At 42.4% G+C, this 26,225-nt stretch overlaps 1 protein-coding gene across 1 annotated transcript in view; it reads left to right on the top strand.

Annotated features, from left to right (window-relative positions):
- Positions 1–4,373: 4,373 nt before the first annotated feature.
- Stt3b (STT3 oligosaccharyltransferase complex catalytic subunit B) overlaps positions 4,374–26,225 on the top strand; it is a 66,890-nt gene continuing 45,038 nt past the window's right edge. The window contains exon 1 of the mRNA XM_034483820.1: positions 4,374–5,294. Coding sequence (XP_034339711.1) covers positions 4,987–5,294 — 308 coding nt within the window. The 5' untranslated portion in view covers positions 4,374–4,986. The remainder of the gene's footprint in view (positions 5,295–26,225) is intronic.

Below are 26,225 nucleotides of genomic sequence, written 5' to 3'. Positions count from 1 at the left end.
CTATGAAGGAAGTTGCTTTCTTTTGCCATGTCCATCTACCTTGATGCTTTGCTATAGCTTAAAGGCAACAGAGCCAGTTGATCTTAGATAGATTAACACCTCTGAAGCCATGATCCAAGAGATATCCTTTCTCCTCTAAGTCAATTTCCTTAGGTATCTCTGCACAAAGATGGAAGCTGACTAATACTGTGTGAGACCAGACGATGAAGGTCCCTGTCCCACATTCTAGATTCCCGTCCTAAAGCAGCATGGAACACTCCCACAGATTTGCAGAGGCCTGGGGAACTTAGGCTAACATAGCTCTGTTTATTTTTCCTGTGCACACAGGAGGCTTCAATGATTTCCCCCAAGTCACTTGACCTGTTAGTAAAGCCTATCTTGGAATTCAGCTCTTGAGTCCTGGCTCTCACGGCCCTTTCACATCTGAGGACTGAAGCTAAGGTGCCCACTTCCATCTCATACAGGATTACCATCAATACTGCCCTGGGAGTCCCTCCTCTGCTCTGCAGCCTCACCATCCTTTCCTGTCTTTCTCCTGACAGACATCCTTACTGAGGTGAAGTGGTATAGGGCTTTGATTTACATCTCTCTGGTGGTTAGTGACCCTGAATATTCTCATACACCTATTAACTGCGTGCATGCTTTCTTTTTAAGAATCATCCATTTAAGGCTATGGCCTACGTTTAGAACCACGTTGTTTGACCACAAAAAGGGGCAATAAAGTATGTAGATTTGGTTGCCCAAGAGCTCTACTCTTCCAACTAACAAGTGCCCCACAGGATATTCTTTAACTGACACAGGAATGGTTGGGGTATTTAATACTTGCTGGTTATTCAGACTGTTTTGAGGAGCATGAGAGAAAGGTAGCTGGTAGGCTTTGTCATTCTTTAATCTCACTGTAACTGTTAGCCACAGCTGTGTAACAAATATCCCCCAGTCTTAAAAGCTGAAGAAGATAACTATTATTTTGTAGTTCGTACAATTAGAAATCCTTGTGCTTCTATGGAAGGCCTGTGATTCTGGATTTCTCTGGACTGTACTCATTTCATGATTGAAAGTGAAAGTACCTGCTTTCTGGCTCACTACTGTAGCTGTTGGCTGGCCTCAGATCCCATGAGCTGCTGGCCGGAGACAATGGTTTCTTTTCACATGGTGCTTCTTGTGCATATGTGTATGTACAGGTGTTTGGGGAAATGCAGGTTCTATTTGATTGCCCACTCCCTGGGCAGAGGAAACATAGAAACATTCAGACAGGCTTGTGTCATGGGAGATTCTTTTCCTGATCCTCGGGAAGTTGAGCTGCCTTACTATCTGCCTGCATAAGGCAGTAGTCCTACTGACACTACTAATAACAAATACAGAGCGACTGTTCCCCGTCGTACCAAGCACTGGGTCAAGTTCTTTTTATGTGCTCATTCTTTCCTTCTGAACAGAACCCTTCTAGGAAGGGACAGTCCATAAACACCAAGGCATGGAGGTGAAGTGACTCACCAAATGGACCTGAGGAGAACGGATTTAGGATGGTGCCTGGTGGTATCTTCAGATCCATCTCATACCATGGTCTCTTAGCAGGAGATTTAAGCTGATGCAAACTCATGATTTGGTTTTTCCCACTCTGCTTCACCCTCTCCAGCCCCTGACACTTTTTTTTCCTGATCTGACTTGGTCCTCTGTACTTTTGGTGCCAGATTTCTGGAAAGTAGTCTATGGTGTCTCCTTCCGGCTGTGTGAGTGATGAGTGATCCAATCCAACCACTAAACTTGCTAAAGGAAACTGGTGAAATTCCGGTTGCTAAGACGAAGGTTCACTTTTCAGCTTCAACAAGGCCATATAGGCACCTAAGAACCAGGGAGTTCATGTATACAGTGGCTCACACACAGAAGTATCTTGAACAGATTGGAAATCATTTTTTTCTACATGGAATGGCTGTAAATTGAGAGCATGCAATATCTGACCGTTTCTAAGGTCTGGGAATAATAAACTTGTGGACTCTCAGATCATCTATCTACAAATGTGCTTTTACTGATTCCCTCTGAAAGCACTTTCTATATTATAGCCCCTGGAGTCTTCTTGAAGCACACACTGGATCACCTGACATCTTAAACACACTCTACATCCAACTTCAAACCGTCCCAACACTCTCAAGTTAAAACAATGTACAGTGTCCCTCAGCATGACCTCTCCCATTCCACTCTCTGATCTGTGTGGCAGCTATACCAGCCTTCTCTTGAGCTCCTCACATTCCCCTCTCCAGCACCACAGGGCCTTTGCTTCTCTTTCTTTTCTTCCTCTGATCCATCCTTATCTGTAGTTCTGCTTCCTCAGGTAAGACTCCCATCCTCTTGTTCGTCAGCTTTCTCTGAACTGTTCCTCTAGTGTTTGCCACGGTTTACAGGATAGGCTTTCCTGGGGCTGACTGATGTGGTTGTGAGGACAGGAGCCAGGTCTCTCAGGTTTCCTGCTATCGTGGGTCCTCATGCTTTTCCAGGATCTCACTGATCCTTGTCCACATCATGATCCTGTGTTTCCTCCTTATGTTTCTGAACACTATGTCCCATAGTGTTCTCAGATAAGCTCATTTTATATTAACGAGCCACACAAGTATAAGGACTTCAGTTTGATATCCCAGAACCCATAAAAGGCTGGATATCATAGCAGGTGCCTATAATCCCAATGTTCTATGACAGTGCTTCTCAACCTTCTTAATGCTGTGACCCTTTAATACAATTCCTCATGTCATAGTGACCCCCGGTCATAAAGTTATTTCTGTTGCTACATCATAACTGTCATTTTTCTACTGTCCTGAGTCACCATGGAAATAGTTTTGGAGACAGAGGTTTGGCAGAGGGATTGAGACCCACAGGTTGAGAAACATTGCTCTATGGTAAGACAGGGAGCTAACCTGGTGTACCAAAAGGAGCAACATCTGAGCATGTAATTTGACCTCCATCTCACTCTCACACACAAAGATGAAAGGATGGTTCCACACAGGTGACTGTGATTTATAATTTAATTGTTTCTACTCTCTTTCAGACGTGGCCTCCCACCATTAAACAGCCAAGAGTCACCAGATAAATTCTGTTATTTCAGATTGATATGACATTGGTTCATGAAACATGGGTAAAAGTAAGTGCCATGCCATTTTAACGTGCACTTTTCTGAGAAAGGGTATATCACCTCTCTTTGTTCAAAGGGACTAGTTAATATTCTCCCATGAGTCTCATTAAAATTTACATGTTTAATAAATGTTGGCTATTAAATTGGTGGTGAGGAGGTCTATATCTGGGAAGCTTTTCATTTTCTCTGATGAGAGTCTTTATTTTTAAAAGGAAACCAGCGAAGTTAATCACAAGGTTGGGAGTGGCTGAACCTATTAGGTACATTTTGTTCATTTGCCTAACCTTTGACAATGAGCGACGAAACACAATTTTATTTTGCAAATTTACAGGACTTAAATCTTCTTTACACACGTTTTTAAAAATTCCGGTGTTACCTAACAAGATGGATAGTTGTGAATGTACATGAGAAACCAATAAAACTGGCCCTTGTCTAAACAATATCCTCTGTACCTGCCAGGGGGGCTTCTATCGCGGGAATTGCAGTCTCTCAACGATCCTGCAGATCTTTAGCTCTGACTTTTGTCCTTTTGGGGATGGGCGGAGCTAGTTGTAGAAGGAGGAAAAGGCATAAGCACTGCCCCAGACAAGGAAAAGTTCCTACACAGGGGTTTTCGGTTGGCTCGTTTGCCTTAGTGAGAATTGGGCAATAGCTAATACAGTCTAGGAAAAGTTAATTTGGTGACCGAACGTAGGTAGGTGTAAATAATGAATTCTTGCAGTCAAAGATTGAGCTGCAAAAAAAACAAAACAAACAAACAAACAAAAAAAACAGTCCTGGCGATTGGAAAACACAGGAAAAAGGTGACATTCTTTGTGTGAGAGTGTGTGTGTCCGCCTGACTGCAGCTCGGACGACATCTGCCTTCCCCAAGTTTTCAGGGCAGCACAGCGGGGACAGAGACGACCTGGCTACTCCGCACAGGCAACCCAGAGGCTGGACCCACGCGCCCAGGGCCCCGCACCGCGCCTGCGCGCCCAGTCACGTGGCGGGCGCTCCGCGCTGAGCGGGTTAAAAGTCACGGCCGCCGAGCACCCGGGCGGGCCGTGCTCTCTGCGTCCCTTCAGCCAATTGGGACGTGGGGCTTTCTGCTCCTCGAGTCGGAAATCCACGCGGGGAAGCGAGCCGAACCTACTGGTGCCCTTCCCTAGGGCCCCGAACAGGCCCGCGCGCTAAACCGCGTCTTTCAACTGACAATGAAATCGTAGCCGCGGCCGGCGGCGAATAGGCGCGAGGCCGCGAGGCGGAGGGGGAGGGGGGACGGGCCATTCAGCCGAAGCCCCGCCCAAGGCCCCGCTCGCGCTCCTATTGGCACACGCCGCCATTTCGGCCACGCCCCTTAACGGACCTGTCGCTCTGTGACAGGCGGAGGGGCCAGTTCCTGTTGGGCGAGGGGGCGGAGTCAAAGGTTGCCTGAGCTCCGCCTGGACTCCAGGGGGCTCCTCCCCCTTTGTGCTCTTCGCGGCGGGGCGGGCGGGGGAATGTCATTGCCGCTCCGAGCCACCGCTCCTCTGGCGCCCTCGTCCCGTCGGCTCTCGCCGCCACCGCCGCCTCCTCAGCCGCACGGGGGACACGGATGGCTAGTGGGGCGCAGGGGCCTTTTGGGTTGAGACCGCGGCGGTCGCGGCCGCTGCTGAGGCGGAGACTCCGGATCGCTGCCGCCGCCGCCTCCACCCCCAGTGTCCCGGCCTCGCGGTGCTGAGGGCGGGAGCGCGCCCAGCTCTTCCTCCGCCTCCTCCTCCTCGTTGTCGTCGCCGTCGCCCTCCTCCTCTCCTCCTCCTCCTCTTCTGGGTCTCCGCCCAGCACCCCTCGCTCCAGGCGGCGGCGGTGGCCGCGGAGGACGAGCGAGACCCGCCGCCGGGGCACAACATGGCGGAGCCCTCGGCCCCGGAGAGCAAGCACAAGTCGTCCCTCAACTCGTCCCCGTGGAGCGGCCTCATGGCTCTGGGGAACAGCCGCCACGGGCACCACGGGCCCGGAGCCCAGAGCGCGTCCAGGGCGGCGGCGGCGCCGAAGCCGGGGCCCCCCGCGGGGCTGTCCGGGGGCTTGTCGCAGCCGGCCGGGTGGCAGTCGTTGCTCTCGTTCACCATCCTCTTCCTGGCCTGGCTGGCCGGCTTCAGCTCGCGCCTCTTCGCCGTCATCCGCTTCGAGAGCATCATCCACGAGTTCGACCCGTGGTGAGTGTGCCCGCCCTTCCCCCGCAGGCAGCCGGTGGTCCCCGTTTGTCCGGAGCTCCTCGGATCCCACCCCGTCTCCCGCGGGCCGGGTCGGACCGGGCCGGGCGCGCCCCCTGCCCGCTTGGCGAAGTTTGCCCGGGAGCGGAGCCTCGGTCCTCGGCCGCCGGGGTGGGCCGGCCCCGCGCGGCGCCTCTTCCCCGCCGCGCCCCGGCTTGCTCCGGGGGCCTCTTCCCCACGCCCTCTCCGCCGCAGCTTTGCGCCTTGTTGCATTTTATTTCATTTCTCTTCTTCCTGCCATCCGAGCAGCCCCGGGTTTGCCTTCTGGCCGCTGGAGGTGACTGGAATCTCTGGTCCGCTCAGCCTCCCAGTTTCATGCTCTCTTTCCCCTTGTGTTTTGCCTCTCTTGGAGAGTGGAGTGTTAGAATTTAGGGGGAAAAATTATCCCGAAAGCGAACGCAGTGGTAGCCTCCTCGTGTTTTTCCAGCACCAAGTATTTTCAGAAGTGTCTCCCCCCTCCCACCCCCCCAAGGCCCTTAAGCGCTCTCAGCTCCCCACGCTATTTGCACAGTTGTATTGCGTTGCTTTTTAGAGCGAGATCGTTATTCTGTTAGCCGAACTCTCACCCTCGTTCTTACCACAATATCCGACAGCGTAGCATGAGTTCTTTTATTGGTCTCTGCAGGAAGGTCTGTGGAGAAAAGAACAAACCGTACCACAGTGCTGGGAGTCTAGATTGTGGTGCCGAAGTTGCACACGCTGCATGGCACTCACTGACCTGAAGGTTTTAGGGACTTAACCCAACTCTGAACACAGAGATGGGGAGATTGCTTTTAACTTTCTCCCTACTGGCCCAACCTGAGTTTTTTTTTGTTTTTTTTTTTTTTTAGTTTCTCTTCAGGGAAAGAGAGATTGAGAGAGAACGCGAGCGCGCCTCTTTAAACTAGTTTATTTCTCTGGCTGCCCTATCAACCTTGAATTAATCTTACTTGTAATTAGACCTAATTAAACGGTAGGGTATGTGTCTTACCATTTGAAATGCACAGAGAATCTTCCTAAGAGTTAGTAAATATATAGGTTATAAATGCGGGGGAACTTAGATGTTAAGTATCGGATTTCAGTTGTACTTTAAGAAAAATATTTATGCTGCAGTATCTATTGAACCCCAGAGGGGCCTACTCAAGGAAAACCATTGAGAAGCAGAGAGCTACAGTAGCCTGCTGTGCGGTGTTTTCCTTCTATTTTAGAGGTTTCGATTTTTTTCTAACATTAGATTTGCTTTATAAATGATCATTATGTTATTTGGAACCAGAGAAGAAGATCATGTTGGTGGAGTTTACATACGAACCTACGAATATTTGTGAAGTCTTAGGAACTGGATAGAGTGTTCTTTTGAAACAGTCAATTAGATTAAAACTGAAATTGACCAGAAATGAAAGCTGCTAGAATTTACTGAACAACATGGAAAGAGAAAGTTGTGTTTTTTCAGATGAAGATAGCACGGGGTGTAACAAAAACTGGAAATATTTCCAGAGTAATTTTACAGATATTTCCTTAAAGTAACATTTTTTTTTAAGTTTTTTTTACAAATGGAAGGCTGTTGACTGCTAAGAGAATTAATTTCAGAAGCTGAAATTAATGATTGCAGATAAATGATGAGGCGATTTTAAAGTTTCTTTTCGTCATTTTCCCCATAGTAAAGCTGAGTACTGAGAAGGCTTAGATGGCTTTAGGAATTGAGGAGCATAACTTTTTTTTTTTTTTTTATCCATGGAAATCTATCTTGTTTCTTTCTTTTTTTCTTTTTTTCTTTTATTTATTATCTATCTTGTTTCTATTCTACTGTGTCCGGAAACAGGCAGATATATTTGTCTTTGAACTTTGTCTGCTCCACTTAAATTTTAATTCACATACACTGATCTGCAAGTGTCCACAGCTAAGGCCTACTTACATAGATATTCCATCTATCAGTGGTAATGTTAAATGTTTGTTTATTCTTGATGAAATGTTGATGCTTGGAATGTTAAAACATTCTAATTAGCAGGTAGGTGTAGTAAAGGGATTGTCCCTGAACCTCACCATGCATGGTGACTTGTGTGTGTGAATCTCTGACTTGTGTGTGTGAATCTCTTGGAAGAGAACTAATGAGAGAAATCAAGTTCAAACAAAAAGAATACTGTGCTCACTTTAGTTTTTCTCTTCATAGCTCTTACTAATAGGCATGCCGTTCATCCTCCCATCTCATAATCATTCTTGAAAATTTTTTACAAGGGAGCTCGTGTAGCTTGCCTGTTGCCTGTCATTACTTTTGACTCTGAAAACAGTTTTCTCCAAAGCTAATAAATAACAGCAGTCACACACACACTAGCTTGGAAGTGGCTCAGATTACCATGCAGCAATGACTGGAACCTTTAATAATATTTAAATGTTCTCTCTGCCTGTTTCTACAAACCAAATCTGGCCTGCCCACACCTCCTTCAGCCATCCCCTCCCCATTTCTGAATCCTTTTCGTGAAAGGACTGGTGAATTGCTTCTATAAATTTTAGAGTACCTCTTGAATTGTGAGACTTCAGATGGCTGCCAGAAGTGAGTTGTCACCAAGTTATACCTGTTTTTAAATTTTTCCCCCAAGTTATATATCTTACCAACTGCTGTAAGAGGTAGGATATGAGGTTATTGACTTAAGTACTTTTTATTTTGATAACTTAGCAACGCTTTGGGGTTATAATCTCACCTTTTGTGCCAGTTATTTTCTCCCTTCTCAGTTGAGTTGATGAGATTCCGGGCAGCAGTTGAGACTGTTGTAGGTGCCAGACATTTGGTTGACCAGCTAGTTTAATGGGCATGTGTCTAACTTTATCCTTTTATCTGACATTGTATGTAGTCCTTGGATAGTTTTGCTGTGATTATAAACACTTGCATGTTACATTAGCCAGCCCTTTCCTGTTAGCTTCTGACAGGTTGTGGGAGCTCACCCCTTAGCACTGCTTGGAGGAGATGTCCTTGTTCTTGTGGTACAGTTTTTTAGGGGTGTCTCTCTGGAGAGAATTTGGGAATTGAGAATTTAAAGCTTTAGGCTTTAGCTGAAACTATGGTGTAAATAAGTTAATTAGTGCAAACATTTTTCAAAGGAGTGATAAGCCTTGGAAAGTAAGCTGTTAGGAGTTGGGGACTGCTTCCTGTCTTTTTGAGGTCTCCCATGTTTTTTTTTTTTTTTTTCACTTTACAGATGACACACAAACACACACACACACACACACACACACACACACACACACACACACACAAAACCTGTTGACCTCATTTCTGAAGAAGACAGAATGGTTAGCAAAAGCAAGCAGCTTTAGAACAGAAAGTTTCCCAGATCTTTTAAAGCCCCCGTGACTGGGATCATTAACAGTAGCAGTCTGGCAGCACTTCCTGGTGGGATGACACTACCACTGATTTCATTGTAATCTACACTCTCTGGCCGGGAGCTTCTGTGATCCTTGAGTTAGAAGTACATGTAATAGGAAGTGCTTGAGTGGCTGCATTTGATGATGGCTTGGAATCTGTGCCCACTTGTAGTCACTGTTCCCTTCTGGTAGGCATTGTGGCTTTCATGAAACATAAGATAAATCCTGAGGCAGATACAATCTACCATTAAAGCCCTTGGAATCTTTGCTTTTCCTTGAGGATTTTCATTGCTTTTGGGCCAGACTAGGCAGGACTACATACTTCCAAATTATAAGTGGTTTGCGTGAAGACAGTCGGTTGTCAACCAAGCATTAGAAACTGAAGTTTCCCTTCTCTGCCTCTGAACCTATGGATGTAGAACTGTCTTAGCAGCCTGTGTGTTCCTGACTTCAGTCTTCATGCTCTCAAAAGTGTTGAATGTATAGAAAAAAATATAAGATAGTCTTCACTGTACTATATTAATATTTACCAGTACATCAGTGTTTTCAGAAATAACTAATACCAAAGTTGATGTTTTCTAAAGTGAAATCATAGGACACCACAGTACTGCAGCTGCTTTGAGTTAAAAGCCTCTGCATTTCAGTAGATCTGCCTTCTTTCTGCTAAGTGATTGTGCTATAAGTTTTCAACATACAGGAAAGTTAAGTTTTAGAGTGAACATTCACATCACTACTGCTGTGTCTCTGATTGATATATTTTTCTTAACTCTTCAATGTCTATGGCTGTGCTTACACTCTTCTTCTAGACTCTGAAGTCTAGAGAGACTACTGGTGCATTGTCCTGTGTTACAGGATGCTGCCTTGCTTCCTCTACTCCATGATAAAGGATAACTTTCTTTCTGGACTGCATTTGTTTTCTGTAAAACCGGAGCCCAGCATGTAAAAATAACTCTTTTTGTATCTTCACTTGGATTGCAGGCCAGGATCAGATTCCATCCCTTTCAGGTTTTGATCAGTAATTTTACCTGAGTACACTGTAAGCCAGTTTGTTAAATGACTTGGCTCTGTTGTCTGGAGAGAAAAATCTGAAGTGGTTGATTTCGGGTTTTATTCTATTTCATTTATGAAGAACTTGTAAAGTCTTGAATTGTCTTATTATTTAGCCTGTTGTCACTACCATGTTTCATCCAAACAATACAGGGCCTGGAAACATATACACCCAAATTAAAGGGGCACGATAGGGACCGCCCTGCTGATTCTGACTGAGTTACTTCTCAGTGTGAACCAACCTTCTTTCTTCCCTCTCTGCCTGGAGCTTGCTATGAAGTCCAGGCTGGCAGGTGGGGTTAACAGTGTGTCCTGCTTCTCACTTCACCTTCTTCTGCCATGAATAATTTCCTGAAACTTAGAAATGAATAGAGATGGCAGGACATGGGGTAAAGAAAAGAGCTCTGTGTCTATTGGGAGTAAGTATAGGGAGACTTGGGGCACTTGTTACAGAAGCTCCTGGAACTTGGAGTAAATTTGTTTACTGGTGTTGTTGGCTGGCCAAAATATCGAACCACTTTTTATAGTTTGAATGTTTGGAAAAATGCTTTCTTAGTCTGAGACATCAAAACATTTTGGAATATACTTTTCAACATAAATTAGTAAATGTCTGTTTATTCACATCTGTACCAATTGTCCATTCAAATTTGTATCATTTAAGATAAGCAAATCTGTGAATTGCACTAATTAAGTTAGCCATATCATCTGTAACCCTTCCTCTGTGGAATATGTTGTAGGAAACATTAACAGAATTTTCAAGTGATATGTGTAAGCTCAACAGTGTCTCACTTTGCAATAACTTACCTTTCAGTTGAGGAAATGGGATGTAGTCTTTTGTTTCATAGACAAAGCATATTTTAGTTCAGTGGTCTTCAGATCTGCCTGATTCCAAAGTCTGTTTTTATGTACTTTTGCCTGTAAGGCAGGTTTAAAAGAAAATGTCTGTCTCACCTTTTTTTTTTTTTTTTTTTTTTTTTTAATTAATTCTTCCTGAAACTGGATTGCTCTGTGTAGCCCTGGCTGTCCTGGAACTCCATCTGTAGACCAGGGTGGCCTCGAACTCAGAAATCCACCTGCCTCTGCTTCCTGAATGCTGGGATTAAAGGTGTGCACCACCAATTTTATTTGCTTCTTAGTCATCTCTTCTAAGTCTTTACTCATTGGCCCACCAAAATGCTTAGTCACAGCCCACTCTAATGAAGTCATCTTGCTAGTTAGATGATAGCTAGTTATCTTGATTGTTTTAATGTAGGGGAAGAAGAAAAATTGATTTAAGTTTTGTTTTTTGTTGAAGATAAGAGTGAATTTTCAGAAATTTTGGGCCTTTTAAGAAGTAGCCCATTGAGAAGAAAAGCTGGTTGAATCTAGTTGAGTATTCTCACTAAGATTTGTCTGTAAAAAGTTCATAATGTTGAGTTTGGAGATACTACATCATCCCAACATGAGGATTTTGAGTGAACAGCTATGCTCTTAGAGTAGATTCAGAATTCTAGAGGTGACTAGATTCTTAAAGTATGTGTGATCACTGTCTTGTTTCCAAGACAAAGGGCTTGAGGAACATGCATAAAGTACCTGAAAGGAGTTGAGGCCTCTTCATATTGATGTGTTTTTTTTAGTTATAACTTCAGAATATGAGAAGACATTCTTTGTATATTGCTATTCATTTTGAATTGAGGGTGTTGAAAATAATAATAGTTCACACACAGATGTGGAAAGAAGACTTTTGTATAAAGTTTAATTTGGAATTGGTGATGTAAAAAAGCTGTGGGCGTGAATTGCCTGTCACTGCCATAAATTAAGTTTAAAACTATTCTTTTATTACTGTGTGCTCATGCTTATCAAAAGAAATGGTCTTGGATAGAGGAGTCAAATTTTATTCATATTAGTAAAATTCTAAAGTATCAGTTGATAAGCAAGTTGATGAGTTTCCTAAGCTTTATAAACTTATAACCCTTCCTAATTAAACAGTTTTCCCCCCTAGTATGGGCTTTTCAAAATGATTTCTAGTCCTCTCAACTTAACAAGACTTTAATTTTTTTTTAAGCTAAAGTATTGGCAGGTTCTTGTTCTCTCCTTTTCTCAGTATCTAATGTTGCAATTGATGGTGTATGTGTGTGTGCGCCCGCATACGTGCATGTGTGCGTGTACTAATGTTGAGGGTGAATTATTGTCTGCAACATTACAAAAATTAAAATGCGTAGTAACTTATTCCTGAAGTGTGCATTATGCATGCCTTACATTATTTTGTTGCAGGTCAGATTTGTCTGAAGAAAAGCATGAGGCCAAATTGAATGACATGGAAGAAAAAGATCATGCTCACAAGTTTATTTATGAAAGTAAATTATTTAACCGTGTGCAGTCCACAGTAAAAGCAGTGAGTGTAGAATTATTTAAAAGAAAGCAGCACTTTTGAGCTATGTTTTGAAAGTAAATCTCAAGTGCTTATGTTAAAAAGCGCAAAAGGTGCATTTGCATCAGCTTTTATTATAGGTAAAAGGGGTTTTGGTCTTCAGTACACAGTAGGCGAGGACCCATCTGACCATTTTCATCACTGCTTCTCCAGTTCCTGTCTCCCACACTGTAATGGAACCTAAGTGTCTGTGTCCTGACTTGGCGTAGGTGGTGAGCTTTCTGTATTGCTACAGTCACAGCTTAGTTAACCTGTCTTAGTAAAGTGGAATTGTAGCTTTTGTAGAATTCCTGCTCCTGTTGCGCATCTTTTTTGGTTAGAAGAGAAGGCAGAACATTTGGGCAATAAGTAAGGTTCAGTCTAGCACCTAAGGTTTTGCCTGTTCTCTTTATAGCAGGAAGTACCTGCAAAAAAAGAAGGGGAAAGATAACAAGGAGTCAAGTGATCTTGTAAAGAATTTTTTTAATTTATTATTTTATGTGTTTTATCTGCATGTACGTACATCTGCATACCATTTGCCCACAAAAGCCCAAAGTTGCAGTTTTGCACTGCCATGTAAGTGTTGGAGATTGAACCTAGGTCCTTTGGAAGAGCAGCCAGTGCTCTTAACCACTGAGCCATCTCTCCAGCCCCAGATAACAAATGATCTTAAAGCCAAGTCTTTTAGCTGGAGTCATTCTTTTCTCTAGATAACCCTTGAAAGATTAGATCTTTCAGAAGACACAGAGGATATAGGAAGCAGGGCATGGGGACATATTGGGGAGATAAATGATAATGGAATTTAAAAAGTTACTGTTCAAGAGCTGGGCTTTGGGTAAGGAACTACAGTGGTGTTGGCCATGCTATACGCCTGCAGTTCTAGCTATTTTGAGAGACTGAGAGGTGCAGGGGTGATGGCCACCTCTACACACACTGCACTCCCACCGCCTCCTGGTATGCCTGCTCTGCTTCTCCCTTGGGGTTTGCTCATCCACGTCCCTTCCACCAGGGCCAGCTCACCGGCTCTCATGACCTTGGAGTCAGCTCTCCTGACTGCTTCGAGGGGTGAGGGGTCAGAGGGCATCCCCCACTACCACTTCACAGTAGTGGGGTGGCAGGGCCAGCTCTCCCTAGCTCTGTCCTCAGAGCTGGCTCCTCCACTCTCCCTCGCCCTCTTTTGACCTGGGCCAGCATTACTGAGCTGACCAGGTGAGGTGCAAGGCCTATTCTCTCTCCCAAGTGAAGGGCAGGATAGCTACCCTGAGCTCATGACCCTGTGGGCAATTTTCTCGACTCCTGGAGGTGGTGAGGGGCAGGGGGTGGGCATCACCTCTGCCACCCCACAACAGACAAGTCTCCAATTCTATCTCTCTTCATAAAGCTAAAGCTGCTCCACTTCTTTCTCTCCCATTTGACCACCACATACTCATGCGTGTGGTACTGTGTCCTGTTTGTTCCCTCCCTGCCTCCCACAGGCTGGCCACGTGACTGCTGGGCCCCTGGGTGACATCCTCTATCCCCCCCCCCCCAACCTGTGCTGTACACTGGAGGGCAGAGGGCAGGTCTGTGTCTGTCTGCCTCTTCCTATGCTGTGCTGCCTGGACTTGATTTGATTTTTATGAGTTCTAGGCATAGGACAGCTTTGGCCATCGATCCAGGATACACAAAGGACTGCCATCTGCTCTGCTGTTGGCTGATATAAAAGCAGCACCACCAAGGTGTCTTCTTTGCCCACTACAAGGGGTGTGTGTGTGTGTGTGTGTGTGTGAGAGAGAGAGAGAGAGAGAGAGAGAGAGAGAGAGAGAGAGATTCTTTTGTGTTTTCAGACAGGATTTCACTATGCAGTTTAGGCTGGACTAGAACTTGTGAGATGGCCCAGACTGGCCTGAATTCTCCATCCTGCTTCAGCACTCCCCCTTCCTACCCCTAAACCTCCCAAGTGCTGGAACCATGCCTAGCAGTAATTACTTGCTTTGTTTCTTTTGTTTGGTATGTGGTGTGTGTGTACATGCATGTGTATGCATGCTCACATGTGTGAGCAGAAACTAAAGGTTTGTTTTCCTTGGATACCCACTGCCAATACTCCAGGATTTCTCAGTTGAACCCAGAGTTTGCTGATTGATCTAGTCTAATTAGCCAGCAGCTCAGGGATTCCTCCTTGCCTCTATTTCCCAGCAAAGTAGGATTACAAAGGAGGATGCTGGGGATCTGAATACCAGTCCTTATACTTTACCCACAATTCTGAAAAAGAGGGTGTTGACACCTGAGCTGAAAGAATTTAGGAAAGTCCTAAGAATGTACTGTTTGATATGTTTGGGGTTTTCATGCGTGTGTGTGGAATTACTAGTTTTGGTTGGTGAATGTGTGTTTTTGTATAGCTAAGAAATCTTGAATAGCTTCTTTGAGTTCTCCCAGGTTGCTTTCTTCTAGTGCAGTGGTTCTCAACCTCTGGGTCATGACCCTTTTGGGGGGAAGGGAGCAACAGATGACCCTTTCACAGGAGTCGCCTAAGACCATCAGAAAACACATTTATGACTACTAACAGTAGCAAAAATGACAGTTATGAAGTAGCAACAGAAATAATCGTATGGCTGGGGGTCACCATAACATGAGGAACTGTAGTAAACGGCTCCAGCAGCATTAGGAGGGTGAGAACCACAGCTCTAGTGTTTCGATGGTTACCAAGCTGTATCCTTTTCGGTTTGTTTCCTTAATTGTTTACTGGCTGTGTCAGACTTCAAAATATTGAGAAAGTCATATTCAAAAGAGTTTCTCAAAAATCCTTTTCAAGGATAAAGTTAATTCAAAGAATGATAAAAGGTCATTGACCTTCATGTTAAGAACCTGAACTTTAGTGGGCTCTGAGAATTGGGTGTCTGTTAGCAAATGCTTTATGATATTAAGAAAGTGACTCTAGTTGGGAAGGCTTCCTTTAATAATTAGTTAGCACTTCAATGAAATAAATAAAAAAAACTTGCATGCATTTCTCTTCGGTGATTAGAATGATTTTGATCAGATTTGTTGGTGGTTTCTCCTGTTAGTATAAAACTTCATGCTATTTGAGCAGGTAACAGTTTATTTATTTATTTGTGACAATGGGCTGTTGTCAAACATAATTTATTGCTGAAGAAAATTTAAATCTGGAACTGCTAGTCAGCCAGCATTTGAATTTTATAAACTTTAAAACTTAAGCCAACTATCCTAAGAAAAATGTTTAACATATCACATCATCCTCAACTCCATGCAGGGATTAATCCAAATGCCTTGAGGTTCATCTCCACTTGGGTCATGGTCAGTGTAAGGATAGAAGCCCTTTTTATTGCTCCTGAGATTCCTCTTGTATGAATTTCAAAGTGGAGATACCGTCCTGAGTATCTTAACAGTTGTGAACCATGCCAGGTACACCCCTTTCAGGAAAATACCTGAAGGTTAGTCAATATAGGCTCTATTAATAACATTAAAAACTGTCTTTTGCTAAACTTTATTGAGGACTGCGCAGTTGAGTGAACAGACTGAAGCCATTTTTTTTGAAGTTTTACATCTATAAAGTAAAAATAGTCAAAGAGACTAGGTCTCTGGTTATGGGTTTTTGTTTTGTTTTACCATCTGAATTTGTAAGGTATAGTCATTTGGATTTTGATGCTCATTTGCCCCCATAGTGAATGATGATTTAATGTTACCATAGAAAGGAGAAAAAAGTTCCTTTCAGTAAGAACATCATTTGTATTCTCCTTGCACTATTTTGCACAGTATTAGGGGCATGGTGAATACTCAATGACTATTGAAAACCTTTTGTCTCTAACTATATATCTTAAAAATTAACTTCATCTTAAGCTATTCATCTTGTTTTGGTGAGACGGTCACGTAGTGAGTCTCTTGGGTTTGGCTGTAGTGTCAGCAAAGTCATATGCAATGAGCATTGTAAGGCCACTTTCACGGCTCTTTTAGTCTTATGGACGAGGAGAGCTGCTGGAGAAGAGATGGTACTACTTGCAGAAGAGAGAGTTGTGAGCATCACTGCAGGCCACTAGCAGTGTGGTGAAGGGCTGACTGGATGCATTAGAACATCAAGAGAAAGTGTAGCTTTTGTTATTTGCATGTTTCTTACAAGCACAAATAACTCTTGAGTTCCTTCTCATGTTTTAACTCATTAGTTAAGGAACATTGAGTCAGACAAGAAAGACTAGTTAATATCTACAAGCTTCCTGAATTATAAAAGTTGCAATGTTAATTTTTGAGATGAATGGTAAAGATGTCATCTCAATAAAAATGAGTTTACAAGCTAGAGTTTGAAAAGGACTAATAAGAGCTGAAATTATTGTATGCCTTAGCACCAGTTAGTATGTCCTGAATCCATGCTGACAGTGAGTTTAGGTAGGTTTAGATTATTGATCCATTCATCATTCTTTCTTGATTGAACGCAGTGATGAAGGTAAATGATACGCAAATCCAGCAGCACTTTAGAAAACATCAGGGTTTTGACCTTTTAAACTTAGAAATTAAAGGATACTGAATAAAAATACTCATTAGAACAAATCAGTGCTGTACTTGTGGAAGAGTCTTTGCAGTGAAAATAACTTTGTGCCTAATTATTAGGTGGGTCGTTGGATAATAGCTATTAGTGAATTAGTGTTAAATAAACCAAAATAGGAGGCCCTTATCCTTTTTTAAATTGTTATTTAAAGTCTAATAGAAATGATTGGTCTGTTAAGTATTCCTGTGAGTCCTCAAACTGAAAACCTGGAATTGACCTAACAGGATTTTTTTTTTAACTTAACCAAACTGACTCAACAACAACAACAACAAAACCAACTTTATCCATCAAATCCCTGGTACATCAAAAGGACAACAAGAGTAAAATCGTGTTTTGAGTGGAATTTATTCAATATGAATCAAAATTGTATATTCACTGACTTTTAAAAAACTTAATACACCTGTTCGTGGGCGCATAATGTGGTTTACACCACATTTATTCTAGACTTTAACCAAGAGAGACTTTGATTTTAACACGCTACATAGCTGACATTTGAAGGAGGGGAGCAGGGTGATGAAGCCATGTAAGATCATGAAATGTATCTCATCTTAACATGGTTTAGAGGCCAGTCATATGCTCAGAGGAAAAGACATGAACTTGAACAGCTGACTTTAAAAATCCAGCTATTTATGATTGTTAAATTGAGTCAGTCACTTCAGTAAAAGGGAGACATTCACCCACCGCACTTTAAGATAGTTAATTTTGGTTGTTAAAGTAATATGCTGAACCTTAAAGGGTCCAATATAAACAACCTTGATACAAAAGGTTTTCTTTTTAAAATAAAAACATTTGGAATACTTAAAAAGTATTTATATCATTTAAGTTATGTTAATTAGGCCTATTGGGCCTGAATCACAACCTAAGACATTGCTAATAGGTTGAGGTATATTTAAAATGTAACACGCAGGTGAGTGGAATGTGTGTACTCTGCACAATTATGAAACTTACTGTTGATATGGAAACCTACCCAGGGGCTGCAGAATTGAGCGCCATCTTCATATTTACCTGTATCTTCTTTAGCCTCTCTTTCTTATTTTTCTTGTTGCAACTAGGAAAACATTTTGACTTTATATTTTGTTTTGATTATATATGTATATGTGTGTGCCACGTGTGTGCACCTGAGTATAGGTGTGCACAGAGTCTAGGAGTGGCTGTTCAGATTCTCTGGAGCTGAAGTTACAGTAGTTGTGAGTTCTAGGTTTTTTTCTATCATGAATAATGTTAATGATCAAACTTTTCTGATATATACATGTGTAAGTTTGTTGTGTACTTGAACTGACATTATATTTCAGCTATTTATAAAGATGCCATCTCAAAACTTAGTGGCACAGCAGCCAGCACCTTTCACCTTCATGTGGGCCAACCAGGAAGTCAAGCCAGCCTGCATTTTGAGAGCATTATAGTTGTCTCCACAGGCTGCAGCTGGCTGGGGCAGGGATGTCTCAGATGCCTGGGCATTGGTGACATTCTGGAACTTTGACTATGCATTAGTCAGAGCTTGGCTCTTCCCTGTTGTTACATAGGCTGCTTCACAAAAGAGAATCCCAAGATGGAAGAAGTTGTCTGGCTGATTAAAGGCATGGAGTGGACAGCATCATTTCCAGTCTGATTTATTGTTCAGGTGACATAGACTCCCTCAGTGTAAGAAGAGAACACTGATGATAGATAAGTAGATAGGTAGGTAGGTAGGTAGGTAGGTAGGTAGGTAGGTAGGTAGATAGATTATGTGCAGAATTACTTAGGAGCACCTTTAGACAGTCTACCACAGTATGTTTATTCTTTTAATCTCCTGTGAATGTCTTTGGCCACTTTTGGGTTTTTTGTTTGCTTTTTATTTGCCTATATTTGAAGAGCATCTGGCTTATGTAACCCAGGCTGCTTCTTCCTGCCCCAGGTTGGAGTAACAAACAGTCATATATCACTGTGCTTGGTCCTAACCAGTTTTAAAAATTAGTTTTTTGTTTTAATGGTTTGATAAGAGGCTTCGTATATACACATTTATTTATTATATGTATACAGTCTATGCTAAATCAAAGTTAAATTTGTTGCAGGTATTTTATTTCAGCTTGTGACTTAGCACAATCCTATGGTATTGATATTTTATTTCCCCAACTTTATAGATGTGCTTTAGTTAGTGTGTGTTAAAAGAATGTAGTCTTGAAGTCAGATAGCTTCCAAAGGTGACATTTTGTTTTAAAGAACGGTGTTGCAGAGGTGTGCAATGAGATGTCCGTCAACCTCTCTGTTATATCCTCCCTCAACAGTGATTGATTAATCACTCTGTGTGACATTTGTTAAGTGTACACCGAGGACAGGTGATACTGGAGAACTCACTGAAAGCGACGACTCTCGAGCTGGTACATTCATCTCTACATGTTTTCCAGTGTTGCCTACTTTCCTATATCTTGGTTCCCCTCTGAGTTATTCATTTGGATCATTCAGTCACTATCAGCCCAAACTTTGCACACTTGTTTTCCACAGCCAGGCTAGTTGCTGTCAGTGCTCTTTCTGAGTGTGCCTTCTGTTCTAAGGGTGTGAAGGGTTTGGCTGATATTTGAGATTTTCTTGCCTACCTCTACTTCTATACTTTATTCTAGAAATTAAGGTTCTTAAGTATTGTGGCTAAAATACTTTCAAATCATATGAATTTGAGAGGTTCAGAGTGTGTATATTCAGATGTTTGCCCTATGTTCTTAGAATGCTGTAGACAGGTCAGTTGAAGCACGACTGAGTTACCTCAGAAGTGAGGATGCACGGAGCAGGACCACAAAGCTTGAGGAAAGTGAAGCCACTTTTTTTTTTTTTTTTTTTTTTTTTTTTTTTTTGTGCCTGAACAAATAGAAAAAGATGGAAATACACTTGTAGATACTTCTTCTCCACTCTCAAATTAGGAAGATTTGTGTATATATTGCGTTTATTTTAATTCTGTAAGTTGACGGCACCCCAGTAGGCCTAGTGCAAACATGCCACTTCACATTTCTTGGATTTAATCCCCAGATGCAGTACCACACACCTTTAATCTTTAATCCTAGCAGTAGGCCAGCAGATCAGTGAGTTCCTACTAGCTTGATTGCATGGTAAGTTCCAGGCCAGTCAAGAACTTTAACAAGGCTAAATAGTTAGACTTTGTCTAAACAAACAAATAATAAATACCAATGGTGGAAGTAGAAGTTAAACTTCAGAAGGGTTTTTACATGCATTAGACACACAGCTTCTTCCCTCTTTGATTTGAGTGCATGGTTCATGTGGAAGTTGGAGGACTACTGAGCCATCTTGCCAGCCCTTCAGTTAGTTTTTTAAAATGTCAAGTATAGCCAAGTGTGGTAGGTCCACAGGTAATCTCAGCACTCGAAGGCTGAGGTAGGAGTATCTCAAGGTAGAGGCCAACCTGGCCTCAGAGGAAGAGCCTCTCCCCAAACAGAACAAAACACATGTCCTTGATAGTCTAGAGACACTCCACTTCTAGGGGGGAATGATGGAAATTGGCAGCAGACAGTTAAAACAGAGTCCTTATTTGTAGTTAACGTGTTCTTGTGAAGCTTTTCTGTGTGTTTTCAGATCTTTTGAGTTGTGTCCACATCACTGAGGGAGAAAGCTGACAGAGACTAAGAGTGGCCAAACAATTGCAAACTTTACACAGCCCTTCACTTAGTCCTCTTGTGCTCACCATGAGAGAAGTGGGTCCTGTGTTTCAGTACAGACATGCTCTTCTGCTGAAGAGGTCTTGTATCAAAGTGGCCCACCTACCAGTGGGTGGAGGTCAGGGAAATCTCATTCCAGGGCTGAGCCGCAGCTGCTTGTGCACTGATGAATGCATTCGTGGTAGTGCCACAGGGCCTGTCCTCGCTCTGTAGGTCTTTTCTTTCAGAGTTGACTTGAAGCTCTGGTTCATGCATCACTAATTCTCTGCTGTACTGACATGAAGCACTACTATAGATTCCTTTCTTTGAATTTCCATAGCTGAAGTTCTAAACTTGATTGTTTAGACAGTGCCTTTAAGATGTCAGCTGGTGTAAGTGGGTTTAAATTGCTTTTATAGCTATAGTGAAATAAAGCAGGCTTTCCATCCTCTGTGTACTTAAGGAAACTATCTGTGAAGTCTGGTGTCCTTGGGTTTTTGATCCTGCCACTAGATGGCAGGGATAATAAAAGATGAAATGCCAGTGTTAGCACCTGCTTAATTGGTGCTGTTCTCCAGCTCCGTTAATACTGAATTTGGGGTACAAATGAAGTCTCTCAACTAGATGACCTCTCTAACTGTAAGAACAGCTGTGAAACGTGTAGAGTTAGTAACAAGGTAAAGGAGAAAGAATGGAAACCTTTCATCTTTAAGGTAATCATTGGTGTTTTAAACCAGATATATTATTATTATTATTTGCATGATGTATATGTGAGGCTTCACATGCCACAGTGCATGTGTCAAGGTTATGGGACAACTTTGTAGAGTCTGTTCTCTCTTTTCACATTTACATGTGAGTGGATGTAGCATTCTGGGGATGGAACTCAGGTTGCCAGGCTTATTGTCACAATTGACACCAGGTGCTGAGTGTCACTCAGTTGACCATCAGAGTTCTGACCTGTTTTTCTGCATGCACCTTGAATTTGACGTCTCTATTTTTCTGATTGTGTTAGGCTTACATTAACATCTATAACTGGTCATCCTTTCAGTGTCCCTATTTGCTTTCCTATTGACTAGGTTGAATGCATGTTTTAACATCAACATTTTAAATGGTTATATATGCAAAATCCTAGAACGATGTGTATAAAATGTAGAACTTGAGAGTGTCTATGTAAATCTTGCAAAATAAAGAGCTTGTTTGTTGATAGCCTTGAAGACCAGGATAATGAGAAACTGAAGGGAGCATATGATCATGTGATGTTATAGAAGACTTTGTCTTGGGTGGGGCTTGTCACTTAGCAGAGAGCCTGACACTCATGAATCCTGGGTGTAATCCCCAGCACCACATAAATCAGGTGAAGTTGGTGTATGCCTGTAATCTAGCACTTGGGAAGAGGAGACAGGAGAAATTCAAGGTCCTCCTCAGCTACATAGTTTGAGGCTAACCTAGGATATTTGAGATTTTTGTCTTAATAGAAATGGAAGACTTCTTGGTCTTCAGCAGGCTTTCAGCAGATAGTCCTTGCTGGCATTATAATAAACAGCCATATTGACAAGTACAGGTGGCTTTTGTGATGTTTCAGTCAAGAGTTAAGTCATTAGGACCCTTAGACCTATCACCTCAAGCAAATCTCAGTTCTGCTAGTAGCCTAAGTAAGTTTAGCTTGGAAGAGAGTTATTTCTTGGAAGGAGAACCCAGCCCCACATGTACTCTAGGCAAAGGACCTAGTTACACTGAACTCAGCTAGGATTGTGATTTGTGAAAGCCTGTGCTAACAAGCCCTCTAAGTCTGTGCAAAGGTAGAGAAAAGGTAGTCTGTTGCACAAAGGTAGAGAACAAATACAGATGCCCTTCACAGCCCTTGCTTCTTGAATCTTGCTACTGCCTGTCATCTAATCAAGAAACAGTTCATGAGTCCCTCGTATATACCAGTCCCTGGATAGACTCTTGAAGTCAGCATGATTCTAGTCTGGTAGGGAAGATAGACTTAAAACAAGTAAGAGTGACAGATGCCATGAAAGGCGTGCACTGTAATGAGAGCGTAGAAGATTTAATTCATTCCTGTCTCACAGACTCATCCTAGCCTTGCTTTTTATTAACATTATGAAATGGTATGTACATTTTTTCTAGCCCTTATACATGTTTTCCTCCTTTTAGAACATTTCTGTTTCCTTGCTTGGTAATTAGCCCAAGTTTAAGAAAATGCCAATTGTAGAGGCCTTCTGTGAGCCATTTTGGTAGTTGGGTTTGTGAGAGAGGCAGACTGCCAGTGCCAGAGCGCTATGTAAGGTAAGCTCCTAAGAGCAGACAGAACCTGACAGGGAGGCTCTGGGACTCATGCACATTGCTGGTGAGAGGACCGGGGGTAACTCCTGTGGGAAACCCTTATTTTCTAGAAGTGGAGTTAGAAAGCATTGACTAATTCCTGTCCAGAGACAGGGAGCCATGATCTTTAAGGCCTGCATGAGAATGCTTAATCCATCCGGGCTGTCTGGCACTGTTCTCAGCTGGGAACCTCCCCCACAGCCCATCAGTAGTAATAACTGTGGATAGTAGTTATAAGACAAAATGCACTTAGAAGTGAAAAGGGACACATTAATGCTGCATGGGTGAATCTCAGAAACATGCTAACATTGTTATGTTACTCTTACATAAGAATAGCACGAGTCTATTTATACAAAAAAGAAAGCAGAGAATGAACACAAGTATATGTGGTGAAAGAAGTCACTGTTTAAAAAGGGAGGTGACTGGAAAGGTATGTGTGGGAACTTTCTAGGCTGACACTGTCAGCTCATTGCATGAAACATGAAGATATGTATGTGTGTATCAGTACATGAAATTTTACTCCAGTTTTTTTTTTTTTTTTTATGTGTAGTGTGCTGTATGTACTTGTAGTGAAGGTGGGTATACATGTTCATTTGGGCATAGTTCCTTTATTGTTCTATTCCTTTATTTGTATATTTACTCATTTATTTTGAGATTACATCTCACTGGACTGAAGCTCAGTGGTTGTCTGGTCAGAGGTCTGGGATCCTCTCTCCAACTCAGTTCTGAAGTTTTCAGTGCTGACTGAGCAATCTCCTCAGCCCTTACTTAAGATTTCCAAAATGAAAAAAAATAACACACGTATGATTCGGGTGTCTTTACAATTCAAGTGTTCTGTTCTTTGATTGCTCTCTCTACTATTAATGGTCATGTCAGCCCTGCAGGACCAGAAAGCAAGTCTGCCGCTGTTCTCAGTTACCATTGGGTGCACATACAGAATGTCCAGCCTCAGTAGTTATGGAATAGAAGGTTACTTGAGAACTATAGTTTCTTAAAATTAGTCCATGTTTTATGGTCGTATTTTCAAGAAAATATATTTGGATTATTATAGAATTTTGTGTTTACTGTTTATGTGACATCTAGCATTTTTCTGTGCCAGAACTCACAAGACATGTGTGTTTGTTAGTGTTAGCCTGCTCTGGATATGATTTTGAGATGGTGTGAATGCTGTATTTGTAAGCATCTAAACATCTGACTTCCCTGCATAGATGGGGCTTTATTTCCTTTAAGCAGGTGAAACTATGTACAGTTTCTTCTTGCTATATCAGTGTTTTGTGAGAAGATAAAGACCATCAAGAGCCAGTAAACAAGAGTGATAAGAGAAAGCAACCGTTTGGTCATCTAATACTTTGCCTAACTGCTGCTGTCTTTGTCTGTTGTCCCTAATGGAGATGATAACTAATTTTAAATAACAACATATAGGCCAGAAACTTGAAAAACTAAGTTCAGTTGGATCAAACCAAACTGCCCTTTCGTGGGGACATAGTCTCTGAAACTGAAGTGGACCAGTGCTGCGGCTGAGCTGACTCGTTCTTCTATCTAATGCAATGTTACCTTTGGTGACTAATTGAGGGTATTTCAAAACCAGTTTTAAAATAGTACAACACCTTTATACAGACTTTTAGTGAGGGAGTCCATATTTCTGTCAGTGTCTGCCCTTGCCTCTGCAGTGAGGCTTATGTTGGCAGCTGCCTATTTTGCCAACTTGCAAGAAGCATAGCTCGCCATAAGGTTGCCAAGACATTATTCCATATTGAGCACTTGCCTGTGATGAACACTGTCCATGTGTTTGATGTATCTGTTGTGTCTTGGCTTTCTTTCTGGTTTTAGTCTGTTTCTGACCTTTTGGGCTGCAGAGCTCCACCAAATGGCCTGTCTGCTTCTCCATTCCAAACCATCCCTGATGGTGTAAGAACGATGAAGAGGAACAAGCTTGTTTAACAAGCCTGGGTTTTGTTAAAACATGCTCATTCTGTGTCCGTGGAAACATGAGCCAAGTTCAGGAATGCTAGAATCTGAACCTGTTGACTTTGGCATATCCTTTCACCTTCTCTGTTAGCTATTGGGGGCGGGGGGGGGGGGGGGACCTGATTGCTCATGGAGTTTTTAATAGGACTAGTTATCTCTAAGCAGGATTCTTTAGGGCTCTGAAACTAAAAATAAATCTCTTCCATAAAGACAATATGTTTTAGTTAAGGATAGGGTTCCAGCCTTTGCTGTTGTGTGGGAAGTTGTTTTTCTCTTCAGGACACTAGAGTAATACTAGCCTGGGACGAGCTGAGGAATGAAATCTGTAATGGAGAAGGTGAGCCACCCCTTAGGGTGGGGCTGTACTTCATAGTCCAAGGCACTATTTGTGTAATGGAAGAGTTAAAGCCACAGGAGCTACAAATGAACTGGGTTTTTGTTTTGTTTTTATTTATTTATTTTTTGAGAAAGACGAAGCAGGTCTTCACATGAATGTTATTTCTCTCTGTATGGATAAGTTCCTGTTAGCAGCAATTGTAAGCTGTAGAGATTGAGGGAGAAGCTTGACACAGTCAAATGTGGTTTTTAAATTTAGTAAAGGACAAGTCAAAGAAGGAAGTTGAGAATGAGTTGTTAAACTTGAATAATTTATTCATATCAAAATGCATGTTTATGTATCTTGGAAGATGTTGCTGTAACTTACAGGAGAAACAACAGACTTAACTTTTAACTTGCCTTCCGTCCCTTCTGTCGTTCTGGCTGCTGGCTGCCTTTCTTATTCCCTAAGCCCCTTGCCTTTTTTCCACCCTCCTTTTGATTTGGTGTTCTAATTTCTACTAAGTTTTCAATCGTGTATATTGTATATTAGGAAGGTAAACTGGCTTTTTGTTGTTTTTGTTTTGATTAAATAGGAGTTTCTGCTAATCATTTTCTCTCTAGAGATGTAAGCACAGAGAGCAAGCTTTCTGTGGTTTCTGTCCTGTCCTTCTGCTGCACTCAGCACGAAAGTCATTGCTGTGCTGGAGTGACAGCAGACATTATTAACTGTTTTCCCATAGTAGTTCTTAATACTGGTATGTGCTTGTCTCTGGTGGGAGGAGAGGCTGAGCCTTGTTGGGAGAGAGGGGGGTTGCTCTTATGCTCAAGCTTATACATCCCTTCATAAGACAGGAAGAAACGTGTGCAGCACAGTGGGACAGATTAGACATCAGCTTACCTGGACAAGTTCTGTCTTCTGTTAAGACTGACAGACAGAAGTTGACCTTAGGTCCAAGTAGGGCAGAGATGGAGTCACAGTGCTCTGGTTTTCTTTTATGGAAGTAACACTTGCTTGTAAGAAAGCATTTATAAACTTCATATGGCCTTTAGGAGGTAGTGGTTATCACCTGTTAAGCAGCTCTGATCAAGGTTTGTTAAGGGCCGTGGTTACAGGAACTATTAAAGAGTTTAAATCTGAAGCAACCCAGCCATTTGCTGAACTTCTGTATTGTTTCGTATTGTTTCCAAGGTAACGTAACAAAAGGTTCCTTTTGAGTCACTTTATATGTATGAGTGTTTAGCCTCTGTGTGTGTGTGTGTGTGTGTGTGTGTGTGTGTGTGTGTGTGTGTGTGATATACATGTCTGGTGCTACAGAGATCAGAAGTGATTGTATCCC

The sequence above is a fragment of the Arvicanthis niloticus genome, chromosome 21 (genome assembly GCF_011762505.2).
Source record: "Arvicanthis niloticus isolate mArvNil1 chromosome 21, mArvNil1.pat.X, whole genome shotgun sequence".
NCBI lineage: Eukaryota > Metazoa > Chordata > Mammalia > Rodentia > Muridae > Arvicanthis > Arvicanthis niloticus.
Note: the sequence above shows the minus strand (reverse complement) of the source record. Positions and strands in the feature narration are given on the sequence as shown.